This window comes from Chamaea fasciata, unplaced genomic scaffold, assembly GCF_029207755.1.
Source record: "Chamaea fasciata isolate MVZ Bird 193981 ecotype frontalis unplaced genomic scaffold, bChaFas1.0.hap1 SCAF_14, whole genome shotgun sequence".
Classification (NCBI taxonomy): Eukaryota; Metazoa; Chordata; class Aves; order Passeriformes; family Sylviidae; genus Chamaea; species Chamaea fasciata.
Genome location: NW_027094099.1, coordinates 13,528,882 through 13,546,111, shown reverse-complemented (window position 1 = coordinate 13,546,111; position 17,230 = coordinate 13,528,882). Strand labels below are relative to the sequence as shown.

Genomic DNA, 17,230 nt, shown 5'->3' with positions numbered 1-17,230 from the left:
TGTCATGTTTTCCATGCTCATCTTATGGAGCTGCACAGAAACAGCTGAAACTTTACTGGAGGAAAGTGCCCCAGTGTTGGCTGTGAGGGGTCCCTGTGGCAAACATTGATTCCTGAGGAAAGCAGGGAGGGTTCCCACAGCCAGGGCATTTTTGGCTCTGTTGGAATTCCAGGGGCTTGCAAAGGCTGAGGAGGGCTCGCTGCTGCACAGACAGAATTCAAATGTTACTGTCAGCGCTTGGAACCTGACCTGAATCTGCAATGAAGAAAGGCTGTCCAAGAACACTCTGCAGCGCCCCATAAGAAAGATTTTTAAGGCTCTAATCCTTGTCTTTGTGCAAAATGGGAGGTGGGTGCCTGCTGCAGAGCCAGCCTATGGGTCACCCTCTCCCTGCTTAGGCTGGGGACACTGGGTCTGAACTGGGACACGTCTGCAATTCCAGCTGGCAGATACCCACCCCTGCCTCAGACCTGCTGCCTTGCACTGTTTGCACAGGTTTCTCTCCTGCCTCCTCCAGGTAATGGGAATTAATCTGGCCTCCATGATTGATTTTTCTCTGCAGGAACAGAAAGCAAATACCTCAAGAAAATTATGGGTTTTGGAAGAGCCTTTGCCTCATATGTTATAGATGCAGCTGTAGCCTTTGGCAATGTACAGCCAGAGTCCTCCTTGTCTTTAATATTTGGTGGCCTTGGGTGACTTGCACAGCATTGGCATCGTAATCCCAACCTTTTGATAAACATTCCAGGCCCCTTTGACAGCAATCTCTGCAGGGACATTAGTAAAGAAATATAATTTGATTCTTTTTGAATGGGACTGGGGGTTTATGGACACGGTCCAGTGTAAGTGGAGCAGCTTCCTTTGCTGTCACACATGATAAATCCAGCTGTGTGAGAGACACGGAACACAGTCACACTGCTGCACTGTCATAAAAGCATCCTTTAAAGGGATGTGTTTTCACACAAAATATATTATTGAAAGATAATTAATGAGAAGAATCAATAGAGAAGAAAGAGCCATTAGTGTGAAATCCAGTGAATGCTGGTAAAATGAAAAGAATATTAAATTCGGGTTTGTTAATGCTTCTAAATGAGTCCTGTGTACAGAGACATTACTGTTACCTGCCAGTATTTTTATTTAATTAAAAGAAAAAGATTGATTATGCATATAATTTGAATTGCTCTAAAAAGCTAAACTGGATTAGGGTTCTGATTATTATATTTGATGTGGTAAGTTTACAAAATTTTGTGTGTGGGTTCAGATAAGGGAACACAGCATTCACATAGAGTTTAACTGGGTCTCATGGTTGTGCTGAGGTTTATAAACAACTGAGCTATAAGGTTCTGCTGCATTTTTTTACTCCCTTCTTAGTCAAAATCCAGGAAAACCTGGGAGCTGTGCATGAAGCCATCCATTTTTGTGAGCTCTGTGCAGCAAGTAGCAGGCTGAAGGCAGTGCAGAAATGTTGGATGCTTTATCAAAGGCAAGAAGTGAATTTTCAAGGTTTCTCTGTTCAGTGTGCCCACAGGAAAGAGAGTGCTGCAGCTCTTAGTAGCACACTGGAGATCTTGACTTAAGATTGAGGCTTGAGGTGGTCTCAGATTTAAAGCGAAGTTTTTTGCTTTGTTCTAGTTTTTTCTACCTCAGTTTTTTCATCTGAAGAATGGACCTTATGGATCTGGAGGAAACCAGTGATGGCTGCAGACAAAATATACTGAAAAATGAAATATGTATAAATGAAAGACATGTATGGTTAAGTAGTTTGCAAGAGATATTACAAAGTAGTTTAGCCCAAATATGTATCACTCATAACAAGCGTGTTTTAGGAAAATCCATTATTCTGTCACTTTCAAACCAAATATTCCCATACAGTGATGTAAAGTAAAGCCCAAAAGAACAGAACTACAATTCCTCATAATTAGTTGGTGAAACTGATGGTTACTGGAAAATAAAAGTAGCTGGTTAGTTTTCACCACCTAAACTGAATGAAATTCAAGGATAAATGCCACTAGCAATACGTGGGAACTCCTTCAGTTGGATTTCATTCAGTTCAGGTGTTAAAGAAGTGTCATTAAAGAAATAAGAGTGCTCTAATTTTGCTTGGTCTCCTCTAGGTGGATCAAATGGTGTTTTGGCTCATGTTGTGGTTGGTGCAGCAGCGCTGATGAGTGTGTGTGTGTTTGTGTATTTAACAGTCCAGTCTATTCATTAGCACTAGGTTGCCCTATGTAGCTGTTATCTATTTTTATAGAGTGTAAAAATAACACATTTAGCCCTCTGTAATGGCTAAGTAATTGTTGCCTCTTGACTGATGGAATATTTGATGTTTCAGGCATGCTTGTAGACTTTTTTGGGAAATATGATTTTGAGAGTAAGAAAATCACTTAGGGCTAAGGTGTAATATTTGCTGGTTTTGTTATTACTTTTAATTGTGATTCTTTAAGTGAACTGTATAAAATACATTGTTTGGACCTGGAAGAAAATATTTTGGTTTGCTTCACAATGCAAGTTACTTAAATGCTGAGCTTTATTTTCACATAATTATGTGTGATGTTTTACGAGGAAACAGATCCCCTTTCTCTGCTCTATACCAGCTTCAGACAAAATTCCTCCCATGGCTCAATCCCTTGTCAGACCCTGAATTTATGGTGGGAGGGGTTATAATAAAACTATAGAGGGGAGAACAGGGATGTCAGGTACTGAGCTGTGACTCTTGGCAGCTCAACAAGAAGGTGTAGGTTGGTTGAAGCAGCTTGAGAACAAAACTGATTTAAGCACTCCACCCAAACTATTGGGTGTACAAATGTTTGATTTTGAGTGAGATATGTCAAGTCTACAGCAATTTTGCATTTTAGTCTTTGGAATGAAACAAAAGTCAGAATCTGAGGGTTTCACATGGGATGGAGATAATGCACCGGCTGGAGCTCTCAGTATCTATGGCTAGATTTTATTTTTGCCTCATTAAAACACAGGTCTCTCTGTATGGGTGTGTGTGATATCAGCACATGCACATCTGTTCAATTCATTTTCTCCCAGACTCTTCCCAAAATCCTGGACAAAGTGGCCCCTGCATTTGTCATGAACAGCTGCAGCTTCCTGGTGGAGAAGTCCCGGGCGTCGACGGCGCGTGTGGTGGTGTGGAAGGAAATGGGGGTGCTGAGGAGCTACACCATGGAAAGCACCTACTGCAGCTGCAGCCACGGGCTCTACAGAGTGAGTAAATCCTTCAAAAAACCCTTTGCCACCCTGCTAATCCACACCTCATGAACTTGGACGGAGGAGATGGCCATTGCTGAGCACTGTGTGCTCTCTCCAGACCCATGTAGCCAGGATTTCTTTTCAGGGGAATCTCATTCTTTTATGCCTCATTCTTTTACCTTCCATGCCAAGAAAGTAGAGTCCTTCTCTGAGGTTTCATTCAGCAGGGAAATAAAAGGAAACTCCAGTCTGCAGCCAAAAGCACTGAGCTGAAGAAAGGAATATTTTGGGGATGATATAGGGACTTACCCTTGCAAGGGCTTTCAGAGTCTTGTAATAAAAGTTCTGGCAGGTCATATGGACATTTTTGAGCCTAATTCGAAGGTAATTAACTGGAATACTCGTTGGTACAGGCTCACTGCCTAAATGGCTGAGTTTAAGAGCCTCCACTGAAAATCCTACATTTGGAGTTTTCTGTTCCTGACAGGCAGAGGCAGCCAATCTAAGGCTACTTTTGACAGTTGTCAGAGAATTCAAGCTATACATGAGACTGTGATCTAGACAGACCTGGATTCCACATCAAATGAGGTTGGTAGGAAGGGCTGTACTTGTACCAAATGCATCAGGCATCAGTCTGGGAGTTCTCCTGGCAGTTTTTAAGCATACAGGATAAAGTCAGGTAATTGTATTTGAGTGATCATAATTCTCCATTCATTCAAATGATTTTTTTTTTCTTTTTCTTATTCCAAACCTGTTGCTTTCATTTGAAAGGCTTCTACATTCCACCTCATTTCTTCCACTAGGGAGCAATCCTTATCTGTACAACATTAATAAGCAGTTAAAGATCCTGAAAGACCCTTAAGGAAAGAGCCATTATTACAAATAACAATTAATTAATAAGACATTCAAATTATTATCTTTGTAAGCTCTATACTAATCCTTTTACCTCTCTCTAGAATGTAGCAGGAAGTATTCAGCTGCTGTTTTAACCATGGTCTACTATACACACATCAATTCCAGAACAGGAAAGGCAGGATTAGAAAAAGGCAGACTGTTAAAATCAAGAGAGTGTAATGCCCAGGGCAATTATATCTAACACTTCTTACTCCTGAGAAGTGCTAATGGCTTTTTAATAGGCACCACAGGTCAAGACAGTGGGTTTGAATCTTTTTAGACAGTGGGGGGAAATCTCCTTTGACTGAAATCAATGACACAGCTCCAAATGATCTCTGTAGAGGAGAATTTCACTGATTTCTTAGATAACCACAGTAAGACCTGAAACCAGTGACACATCAGATTTTATTGATATCTAATGACTTGCTCTCCATCAGCATCTGTGAGGTCTTTAACCAAACTTGCTTCATGTGTGCCATTAAATGCTTAAAACAGAAAGAAGAGAAATCTCTTAAAGTGTATGAAATGATTTTCTATGTTCCTTCTTGTCCTCTTTATTGATATTGATCAGGGCCACAACCAGACACTGAGGACAAGAGCAAGTTCACATGTGAGGGTTTGTGACTGGTGAGAGAATCCAATGTTCCCGTGTTCCTCAAGGAAGTCTGAAAGCTGTAAAGCAGTTCTGAAAATTCCATTATGCATGCCTTGAAAAGCTGAATCTTTGTTGGATCACTGGGTTATGTTTTTGAGGTCACATATTCTTGTCTGGTTTTTTGAGCTTGTTTGTTTGTTTGTTTGTTTAAGGTTATTATTTATCTCAAAGATGAAAGATACATGAATATTCCCATTATGAAGAATTTCTTCACAATTTCTCTAGCATAAGGATAAGACAAATACTTATTGCAGCTTCTATGATTCTGTCAGATTTAAAGTATTTCCACTGTATTTTTCCTAATGCACTAAGTACCCAACTTGTAAGTATCCAAAAAGAATATAATTTCTTATGTTGATTTTACTGGAGCTGCATATAACTACATACAGTATCTCTTCCAGAAAATGGATACTTATAAGCTATTTCCTCTTCATTTTAGTGATCTTTAGAGTTGGTTGTATTTACTTGCTCTTACAAGTGAATTAGTAAGAGTGTGGAACTGACAGACTGAACTGAAGATTTTGTTGCATAAATACCATTTAATCCTCAGCCTCCATCTATCAAACTAAAGCTACTTCATCAGTATCTTGGAGCTCTAAAATCATTCTTGTAAACTGGAAATTGATCTCATAAGAGGTCATGTTTTTCTAGTGGCTTCAACACAACTTGTTCACTCTTGGACGCTGAAGGTGGATGTGTGTCTAAGCAGTAGAGTGACACTAATGCTCACAGAGAAGATGTCAACCTCCCGTGCTCAGGGCTTTCTGACATTTGGTTTGGAAGATTTGTTTAACTGTGGATCATTGAGTCAGTTTTTTAATTGCATGTGACTGATCTCCCTGTAGGAATATTTCCAGAATATCCCCTGGACAGGCACACCCTTATGTTTGTTTGCTGGGTTTTTTTTGCTTTTACACCTTGAAGTACAATACAAACAGCAGTTAGGATTTAAAACATCTTGATAAATGCAGCAGAGGCTCCCAAGTCCAGCATCATTCAGTGAATAAGAGGTCAGACTTCTGTTAGAGAAGAATTCATTGAAGGAGCTGCTTTGCTGTCGGTGAGCACAGGTACAGCACTTGGAGCTGCACAGAGACATCTGATGGGGATTGCCCAAAGGAATTAGGAAGAATAAGAAAGCTGTAGAGAGGCTACAAGAGGTTGAAATATTAATTGCACAAGGCTGGTGAGTGTACCTCATCTCACCACAGGTCGAGGAAGAGCTGAGGTAAACCAGAACTCAGTTTTCCTGGTAGAAAAGCTGTGAGAGTTCTTCCCCTGAAATGTGTCCCCTCACTTGGACTGAAATTTTAAAAGAATTTAGTGACTGAAAGATAGGGCAGGAATTGGGTGCTATTGATATGTAAATGAGAAACAATAGTGACCCCAGCTTCCTTTAAGTCATTTGATTTCAAATGGAGAGGAGGGTGGAAATGAAAGGAGAACAGAGATGGTTTGTCTGACGAATCTCCCTGTCTGTGTGATCAATGGAAATGCAATAAGCCAACTACCCTTAAGGAAGCGAAACATAAAACTAAAGAAACTATTGATCTTATCTAAGGTTTTGTTCAACCTAGGAACAAGAGAAGGTGGTGGTAAAATATTCAAACTCTTTTTCATCTTGTCTGGATTGCCCAAATCAATCTTGGAGGAGCCCTCTCTCCATTTGAAAGTTGCTAAAAACAAAGTAAGGAAGTTTCACAGGCAGTTTTGCCTCCTGTTTCTGCCGGTTTGCAACCCGGTGGTCAAACCAGAAAATATCAATAATAAAATAATAAACATCTTATCATTTCTTTGCTCATGTGACGACTGTGTTGCTCCCTTGTTGGAGAATTTACCCCTCCATCTTAACTCGATTTTAATTGTTGCTTCCCTTTTGTGGGATGCAGAGCCCCCTTGTCATTTTTGGTTTTGAAAAGTCTGACTGCAAGGCTGTGCTGTGAGGGGTTGGGAGTACAGGCACAGCCATGAGTCCAGAAGAATTACTGTTCTGTCATGTTACACTCTTTCACCATTCTTCCTGATTCCTCGTTACCTCGCTTGCTAATTAGGACCCTTCTGAAGCATATTCCACTGTGCTGTTCCTTTCATTACTGCATCCATCATCCTCCAAGTTAATACCTTTAGTGCCAGAATGTACAGCTGAGTTTCAAACCATATGTCTTGGTAATAAAGCTAATCTAAAAAAATCGAGGTTCATGCTCTCTGTGTACACGTTACATTGGAAAAGCAGTTTCCTTGACATGGTGTGCCTGATCACAGGGCTGGAGTACTAATGGAAGTAAGAGTTTAGCTTTTTGCTTCAAACAGATTATAGACAACAAGAAGTAACAAATGAGTTTTAAAATTATTGCAGGTATCTTGACAGTATCCTATGAAGGAGATTTTACAGATCCCTCTTTGAAGAAAGCTTTTGGGAGAGCTGAGAAATAATTTTTTAACTGTCCATTTTAATTCTTCTGAGTCAGAGGGATTGAATAACTCAAATTTTCTCACAGGACTTGATTAGAGGGAAAAGCCACCCCTTTGCAGAGACCCTGGAACTGGAGACCTCAGCACTGACCAGTGTGGTCATACAGTTCATGAGACACTCTTGATATGAATTCAAAAAATCTTTGCAGGACAGAAGTGATGACAGCTAGTCTAATTAGAAGATCTAATATTATCCATCCCCTTTAGCCTGATCAGCATGGGCTGACATATTTAAATGAGTGATGAATCAGTGATTTGCCATGGAAGGGTGGCTGAACTAAAGCTATATGCCAAGATGAAAGCCTCCTCTCTTTCTCATCCCTCAGAAGAGGCCTGCTCTGGTTTGATTTCTCTCTGCCCAGATGAGCCAAATTGTTGCCCATGCAGGATTGACCACTGAATTGCAGCACTATTTTTTCATAATTATCAGTGCACAATTAAATATTTCTTTATCTTCCTTACTTTTGAAGATTACTTACCAAATTTCTGTAAGGAATTTTTTACATATGTTTTATTCATAAGCAGTTTATTACAGTTAATAGTCAGAAATTGAGTTGTTTTGATGGAGTTTGCAGGTCACATGATGCTGCTTCTGTTCTCCAGTAAGATCTATATTGTTCTTGTAATTGGAAGTCTGGTGGAGAAACTTGCAAATAATTTTAATTTGGCCTCTTGCCAGTATTCAGCCACCAACAAAAATAATTTCAGCAATATTCCTGCCATAAAGAATGTCTGATAAGTAGTTGTAGACAGAAAAAATAAAGAAATGGGATATATTCTATGCTTTCTGGTGTACATTTCTGGAAAATGATTACATCATCTTTGCAAGTCTTACAGACTCTTTCCAATTTCTGATTTCTTTTGTGCCCCAGAGCTTATACTTTTCCTGAATATGAGTAAGTCTCAAAAGCATTCAAAAGCTTCTTTCTTTAAAAAAAAACCATCTCTAAAATGTGTGCTCTTTAGCTGACCCTCAGTGCTCTAGAGATCTCATTCTAAAGCAGACACTCAGAATAAGAAAGAATAATTTTTCTTTCTGAGAAGTCTGCTTCCAGTTCTGGTCCAATGTGGCTCAAATTGGAAGCAGCTGTAACAGCAAGAAAAGTATAGAAAAAAAATCATCTAATATTAATCTAAGGACTGATGTTTCAAATTAAGGGTGTTGTTTTTCTTCCCTTTTCTTAAGTTGTTATCCAAGGCAAAAGTTTGCATCCTATTTGCTGTATTTTCCTGCCTCTGTTACTTCCGCCCATCCCTTGCACTAATTCATTGGTGATTCATTTTGTAAGATATTCTAATTGTACCTTTTAGGCTTGGGGGCCTCACTTCACAGAGCTTTGTAGGGACTAATGGTATTTAGGAAGTGGGGGAAGAGAGAAGAGGTTTCTGAGCAAACAAATCAGGAGATAGTGGGTGTTTCTCCTTCTTGTAGACACTTAAATCTACAAGGTTCTCATAAAGTTCTTATATGAAATTCTTAGATGAACTGCAGGAACATTTCCCCCTGTTAACTTTTTTTTAATTGGTTTGTTTGTTTTATTATTTGACAGGATGCTAACTAAGAAATCACATCTTAACTGTGCTCAGATCTGTTTGGAGGTGTGTTGATTTTGGCTCTCAGATTGTTTGGAAGAGCAAATTACAGAACACTGTAGGGATTCTTTGGGCCTTATATCTACACAAAATCCAGAGTTTGCCTGTAGGACCACCCCAGCAGATCTCATCTTTCTTGATGGGGAATAAGACATTGTATTAATGCCTTATTATTCTATGTATTAATGTCTTATGTCTAATATATGTATTGATGTCTTATGTCTTACAACATAAGTTGTATTAAGGCAGGTGTGACCAATACTACAAGAGGTGTAAATACCATCTCTGTTTCCAAAAGTCACGGATGTTTTTGCCATCTGCTAATTTTTGTTGAGGGCACTCAATGTTGCCATATGGGAGGGCTATTTATATGCATTTAAATTATTCTGTAAAGTTTGGAGGAAGGAAATGTTAATCTCCATGTTCTGTTTTCCTAATTCCTGATCCATTCCAGAGTCAGTTTAACCTTGCTGTTTTGGAAACCAACAGTCATTGAGGAGGGTCATTTTTCTTATCATCACATGTGAAGAAGGCTTCTTTCTTGGGTTTTGGGGGTTTTGGGGGGGTTTTTAAAATTTTTGGTTTTGTTTTTGTTGGTTTTTTTTGTGGTTTTTTGTTTTTTTTTTTTTTTTTTGACAGGGGAATTGGTTTGGGGATTTCAAGCCCTATATAGGGTGAAAACTCATTTTCTGGCATTAATCTAATTAAAATTATTATTAAAATTTCTGCTGAGAACACTCAGCCCTTCTTTCCACGTTTGCCAAATGTTGGTGTTTTGTGAATGACTCTGGAAAAGCCATGGGCCTGTTGTCCAGTAGGCAGAGTTTGCTGCTGTACAAACATTTCCCTGCCATGACTGAATGATTCGTTGACTCTTTCAAGAAGTCGGTGCAGCGGTGGCCACCTGAACTGCTCCATCTGGTGAGGTGTCCCATGGATGCTGCCTTGAAAGGCGTTTTGTTAAAAGTCCTTCCCAGCACCTGCTGCAGTGGGTTTCAGTTGTTGCTCAGCCCATCTGCTTTGCTGTTCCTGGGCTGCAAGATCTGAGTGTTGGGGGATGGAGGAATGTTCCATGGTGCTTGAACTCACATTGTTCCTTTAAACAGGGGAGAAAGATGCTGGAGAAGGACATCACAGAGCTTTCTTTAGCCTCCCCGTCCCCAGAGCACCCAGGAAGCACTAAAACCCAATGCAAGAAATTATCAGGGGCACTGGGAAACAGTATTTTATTCCTTCTCATTATTGCTCAGTACCCAAGGAAAGATATGTTTGAATTAATTTCTTTTAGTATGTATGACGCAGGATGGTCACTGGTGCTAACTGGATCATGAACAAAGATACTAAATTAATTTCTCACATCTTGTTTTGATAATTCTTTCTCCTGAGATGTTGAGCCAGCTGTATCCCTGACTTGCTATGACCTTGAGAAGACGTCCCATGCCATATGGTTAAATTACAGCACAATAAAATATGACAACAGAGGTGAGATCATAATAGATTTGGCTCTGCAAAGCTGGGAGGTATCCAGCCCTGTTGAGATTCAGTGGACATGGCTGGCATGTAGAATACAAAAGTAGAGCTGTCATGTACCTCCTTTTTGGCCCACCCTTTTCCACTGTCAAACAGTTATATGATCTCTGCTGTTTTACCCCTTCTGCTTGGGACTCACCCTTGGTGAGCTTATTCCAACAAATTCTGAAAATCTCCTGCATTTCTTCCACTTGCTTATGATGTTAACAATGTTAATGGTGTGTCCTTGCTGGTAGCTGGCTTTTTATTAAACCTAGGGACATAGCAAGCTCCATAGGGCTGGGGAATGGAAAACAGGCATCATCTTGAATAATGCTTATCTTGAATGTTGATCTTCCTTTAGATTTCTTTTTTTTCCCCAGTGTGTTGTAAACAACTGATGTTTGTAGCTTGTTTATGGGATTTTTTTCCCCCTCAGCTGCTTTTGCACTTCCCCAGATACTTGGTTGCAAGCCAGTCTTCCCATATTCCAAATCTGCACTCCAGAATGGAGTTGATACGTACTGACAGGGGCTATCAAACTGTTTCTCTACGAAGTGGATGAGCAACAAGACTGCATAGAATCAGAAGTGCAAGTGTCCTGTCATATCCATCTTCCAGCATTTGAAAGAACAGGACTAGGTAGAAGAATCCCTGGTTTTGACATTACCAATCTGGGCAACCCAGGCACTTGAAGCAAAAAAAAAAGCTATTTGCTATTGCATTTGGGGTTGTATGGAGAAGAAATTGTATTTTGTGAGGGAACAAGACATGAATCAATGGCTCCCCTCTGTATTTTCACCCTGCTGACAAGTGACTGCTATCGTGTCCCCATCTGAAAATGAACAAAACCAGTGTACTCATGTGGAGACACAAGAACAACAAATGCTGTCACCTTGTGATTGAGGGACTAGGTTTGTCCATGTGCTGTAAGGAGGAACAAGCCCTCCTAGTATTAAAATCAGTGCTGTCATGCTTGGAAGTCAAACAGTCTTTAGTAGTGCCAGGAGGCTGAAAATGCCTAGCAATTTATGGTCAGGCTAATCTCTGAATTGTATTTATTCAGTTTATGGGCATAGCTGAGGACCTGGTTTGACTTCAGATGTTAAAGCCTTAACTGTATTCATAGTATAATTATTAGTGCAGACAAAAAATGTATAAAAATAAAGCAAACCCAATGTTTAAAGATTATTTCTCATTTTCTTTTTAAAATATTATACTGACAAATCAGACGACTGCAGTCACACACAGGCATGTAATTTTTCTGGATGAAATATTACTATTTTATTTGAAGTCCTCCAAGAAATCTGGAATGGTGTGACCTTGAATTGTGCATGGGATCTCAGTCTTCTAAAGAAAAACCTCTTGGGAAGGATAAGGAATAGAAAAGCAACATTCCTAATGAAAACTAACCACAGCATTTCCATGGTGCCCCTTTAAAAGCCCAAATATCATTGCACATCATCCTTTCAAGTTTTCTGGGGAATTACAGCAGCTAGCTTTTTGATTTCTGATGTCTCTCTTGCTTGTTAATCTGGCCCCATGTGGATTTATTGTACAAATCTATTTGGCAGCTGAAAATTGCCCTTTGATGAAGCTCCTAGTCTAATCATGAACTCCTCAGGCATGGAAAATAAGAATGGGTAGGTGGAAAAGCACAGGCTAAAAGAGCCATGTTTGCCTTTGACTGTGCGTGGATTTTTAGAAGCATCTAAAGTTCGAAGTTTTTGATTACAGGATTTTCTGTAAAGATGAATTTCTTTCCTCATAGGATCATAACATTTGCCATGCTGGATCAGATCACTGGTCCATATAATCAGGTATCCTGCTTCATGCAGACACTGTTTCCTCATGGCTCTGAAGAAAACAAAACCTGCCCACAAGGCAACTGATTCAATTACACTAAGACGCAGAAAGGAAATAATCCTACCAGCCTGACCTGCCTCTCCTCTGCTTCATACACTATGAGCCCTGATTGTCATTCAAAAAACTTGGAGTAATGAGCTACATTCTCTGTGATTAATTATCACTTTTTCATTCTCTTTTGCAATCTTTTATCAGACGGGGCTTCCTGCAGCAGTGCATTCTACCAGTTGATGCCTATAATATGTATATGCTGTCTGTTATTAAGCATAAACCGTATTTTGAAATATAATCTTCCTTTTGCCGGTTTCTGTATGCTTGTAAAATGTGCTTCCCACAGCTGCATTAGTTCCCAGTTTGCTTATCTGTCAGCTCTGTATCTATGCTCACTGCCATCCTCATGCCTCTATTATCTACTGTGTTATCCAGGTCCCCTGGTCTGGTCTCCCTTAAAATCACACTAGATGGTGTGTTCATTCTCTTCACCCTCCAAATCTGCAGATACATCCTGGTTCTACCCAGCACTTGTCTGCTTGGTTCATTTCCTTGTTTTGTTTCCAGTTCAGGTTTATTTTTTTTATTCTTCAGGTGTGCTGAACTCTTTTACTAATTGTTACCTTTTCTCTATGTTTCTCCTACCACAAAAATAGTTTCCAGTTGCCCAGTATAGCATATGTGATTATTATTTCTCTGCACTGACAGTAGTGAATTCCTTTCTTTCTGACTGAGTGCTGGTGTATTTTTTTTTTTTCTTAAATCAGAACTTGTGCCCTTGCCTGGTACTTTAAACATCATAAATAATACCTGTGTGTCTGCAAACTGTGCTGGGTGGTGGGCTTGTCCTCGAGTGAGAGTCAGGTCTGCCAGCTAGAGAAGGTGGGTATTGCAGGAGTTCACATCTTGAAATTCTGCTCCTACTGCAGCTCCTTAGGTATGATAACAGTGTCCTGTGCAGCACAGCTCCACAGCCTCTCTGCCTTTCTGTAATTCTGACTCAAGTCTGGACTGAAGATTGACTTGACAAGTATTCCAGATTGTTGTGGTCCCATACCAGACATCATAGCAAGAGCAAAGGGAGCTCAGTGCTCCTGCCCTCCTCTGCCATGTCCAGGTGTAGCCTGTCCCATAGCAGGGGAGGCTGCAGTTACTGGGACAGGTATCAAGCACTGAAAACGGAATTTTAATACCATATTCATGAAGCTTTGATGCTTAGATGAGAATGTTAGTTCTTCTGGTTTGATCTCTTGTACATCATAAGGCTTTGGGCTTCACCCGGGCGGCTTTGTACAAAGCCTGTTCACTTGTGTTTGTGTAAACAGAAAAATATCCAGGCTGGATTTGAGAATATCACGGGATTGGAAATCTATCTGGTCCCTTGGTATTTTCTAGGTGTCAGTAACTGTTAAATATTATTACCTTATTCTCATTTGAATTCATCTGCCTGATGTTTTAGCTGCATTTGTGCTATTTTTCTCTGCTAGTTTAGAGAGACCTTTAGTAACTTAGAGTTTGTTCTCTTGGAGGTACTTACACAATGCAACCTAAGCGACCTTTCTATCTTTTTTGATAATTAATTAAACATGCTTAATTCTTTAATAGTTTGTCTATATTAGAACATGCAGGAAAGTGCCTCTGAATTAGCTAAAGGTGCAAGTGGAAATTCTTGTGCTAAACCACATTAAGCTACATGTCAACAGACTGAAGCAGAATTAAGGTGGCCTTAATTAAATTTGGCTTAACTCATTTCTAAAGTAAATTAAACCAAACTAAATTGTAAACACTTTCATGTTGAATACCAGAGCAGAAATATGTTCTTCTGTGTGTGATAAACTTGTAAATTTGGGGGTATGCTTATGCCAGATGAACTCTGAGACAGAAATTGATAAGCCTAGCAGGAGAGTTTGGAATGGAATTTGAAGTTTTATGGCTTATCTTTAGGTAAGACCCTGCATTGCATACTGCATATGGATGATGAAATAAAAACCCCTAAAAATGCTGTGAGCTGCCTTGGATGTGTTATATTCTAATTTTTGTCTAAGGAATACATGTGCTGCCAGATGGTGGGAGATCTACAAGTGAAGATATGTGGTCTAGAAAGAGACATTTTGGCACAGCGTGCAACATGCAGAGATGCAGATATTGGGGACAATTCAGAAATCATTTGCATAGTTGTCATAAGCATGGAAGGATCAGACCTGACAAGGCTGAACATAGTAGAAATAATAGTGATAATAATAATAATAAATGTTGGTTACTTACAGCCAAGAGAAGAAAGAGAATTTAGAGACTTTTGATGCTGATGATGTGTGATACTTTTCTCTATAGAGAATTAGAAGGATATCTCTGAATGTCTTTTGCTGCAATATCTCTGAATGTCTTTTGCTGCAAAACAACCAACCACTGGGATATTTTCAACCAAGTAGTTGCCATCAATGAGCCTCACTTAGCAAGAGTGGACAGAGGAGTAAACACGAGCACAACATGACACTGGATTGTCTGTCTAGACCAGAAGTATGAGATGCAAAGGCACGTTTGGATGATGCATTTTGGGAACAGATGGCAGAGTGGAGTTCTATATGACAGGATTCTTCAGGGCTTTTGATGAAAAGGAAAGACAAAAACGTTGGTGATTTTACCAGAGAGTTTTTTAAAGGTGTAAATCAAGGGAGGAATGAAAGATGATTACTGGTTGCCTAAACCGATCTGAAGCAGAAGACCTTTTTTGGAGAAGTGAGCCATGCACTTTGGAGGAAGAGAACTAACCTTTCAAAAGTGGTAGGGGAGAAAGCCCTATGAAAACAAATGCAGTTCAAACTCAAACACTTTGTCATAAATAAACTGAACCAGTGCAGGAAAAATTGCAGATGCCATAATTTCTCAAATGTCTCCACACTACTGCTAAAGCATAATGAGCAAGACTAATTGAAAGATCATCTCTGTTGATAATGTGTAATTTAACTGGCTGCACTGGAACCTGCTAGGAAAATTTTGGAAATTCTTGAATTTAAACACCTCTGGCTATTGGTCTGTTCCCTGCTTGGGGAGGACAGAAAAGGCAGCAGCATGTCTGGCTGGGATGAGGGGAATGGCAGTGTGCTACATCTTCATTTACTGATAATTGAGGTCTACATACTGCAGGTAAGATGGCAAAGGCTGGGAAATGATCCTCCTTGGCACACTGAATTAAAGTAGAAAATGGGATAAGCTACCTCAAAAACACTTGTATTCCATGCAGAAAAAGTGAATGTGTAGCCATGGGTTTCAGTAGGGGTGAGATCTACTTGAGATTTGGTGAGGCAGCAGTAAATACTATTAAAGATTCCAAACATTACAGATGACTAATTTGTAACACAAAAGATGTAGTATCCACTGCAGTTCTATTCTGGACTACTTTGTAACAGGAAATGATGAATTAATCTTTGTTGTGGGAGTTTGTGGTTACCTAGACACCAGTGATCATGACCCAGTTACATTTAATGTGGGCAGGGGACAGTGTTCCTATTAAAAGGTTTTCTTGTATATTTTTTCCGTAATAAGGGTGATTTTTCAGAGCTGAAGAAATTAGAGTTAAAGCAGACCACAAGAGGAAAAAAAATGGAAGTATTATGAATAGAAATTAGTCCTTTTCTAAAAAGGATTTTGTGACATACCCAAAAAGGCACAATTCTCTAATCAAGGATTGAGGACATGTTCAGTTAAACATGATGCTGGTTGAGTAGCAAAAAGAAAGTAATAATTAGTGTAGAGGACAGTGACTCATAATACTGATGAAAAAATCTACGTGATTGATTATAGTGAGACAGATTTCTATTATTTCAGTCTCAGTTACTTGTTTGTTAGCACTAATTGTTTACTAGTATTTCTGAATGTAATGAGTAAACAACAGTAGAGGTCATTTCCCTAAATGTGGCTCATGAAAATAATCTTGTGAAGAATAATAGCATAGATTTATTTTCCCTGAACAAAGAAAATAGGGAAAATAGGCACAAGCCATTGTAATGTTGGAAATGGATATAAGAAGATAAAGAGTAAAAATTCATGGCAGTCAGTCCTTAGAACAGTAGGAAAGTATTTGAGACCATCACCAGAAAATAAGTTCTGGAACACTACTATAGAAATTAGTGCATGGATAAGATTTTTAAACAGATGCCTTTATTGAAGTAGTGCCTTTAATTTGTTAGAGGCATTTCTTTTTCCACCCATTACCATGTTAATCTTTTCAAAGATTATGGTTCCTGTCTGGGTGTTTTCAATAATGATGATACTAAAAGCTGATTATCTTTGCCCTTATCATTTCTTCCTTCTGGGATTTATTAGGTCACTGGGCTAAAAGCAAAGGGAACAAACTGCTTCTTTCCATGACCTTTTCTGTCTGCCATGGATTGGCATCTGTAAGACAGAGTTACTCAGTTTGTTACTTGACCCAGAAATGGGAAACTTTCTACTCTGTCAACTGTATACTTAGCCCTAGTACAATTTTTTTGCTTTAGGGATTGGATTTAGAGACCAAATTCTTACTAGGCTGATGCTAGGACTTATGCCTCTGAAGATGCTTTGCCTCATTTTCTATTGTCGTCATCATCACCACAGTCAACACTTTCTCAGCACCTTTTGCCACAGGAGATAAAAATATTGATATGTAGCTGGGGAAAGCAGGTGTTGTCTTTGAAATCTTCTGATATTTCAAGCCAATGTTCCCATTTTGCACTAAGGTGAAAACACAGCCTTTTAAAATAACTTGCAAAAATTGAAAACAGCTGATCACAGAGCAGGTCACTACCCTCTTTTGGCTGAAGAAAACTCAGATTCCAATCTGCCTTCTTCAAAGCAAGGATTTAGATTGCTAGAAGGTCTTTTGTTGAACTTCTCCCTGCTTCTCATGTAAGAGTTGTAATATTTTGTGTAAATAAGAGAAGTTCCTTGAGCCAGAAAGAGACTTAATTGCACAACCCAGGAGCAATGGTACTCATCTAAAATAGAACAGCCCCCATCCCTCGTAGGGAAGAAGGGAGCTCAACTTGCAAGGATATTTTTCTTGTAGGGTCT

At 39.4% G+C, this 17,230-nt stretch overlaps 1 protein-coding gene across 2 annotated transcripts in view; it reads left to right on the top strand.

The window, feature by feature from the left end:
- Nucleotides 1–17,230, top strand: part of AGBL1 (AGBL carboxypeptidase 1) — a 265,166-nt gene that overhangs the window by 143,413 nt on the left and 104,523 nt on the right. For both annotated transcript variants that reach the window (XM_066196254.1, XM_066196253.1), the window contains exon 21: nt 3,037–3,213. In XM_066196254.1, the coding sequence (XP_066052351.1) occupies nt 3,037–3,213 (177 nt within the window). The remainder of the gene's footprint in view (nt 1–3,036; nt 3,214–17,230) is intronic.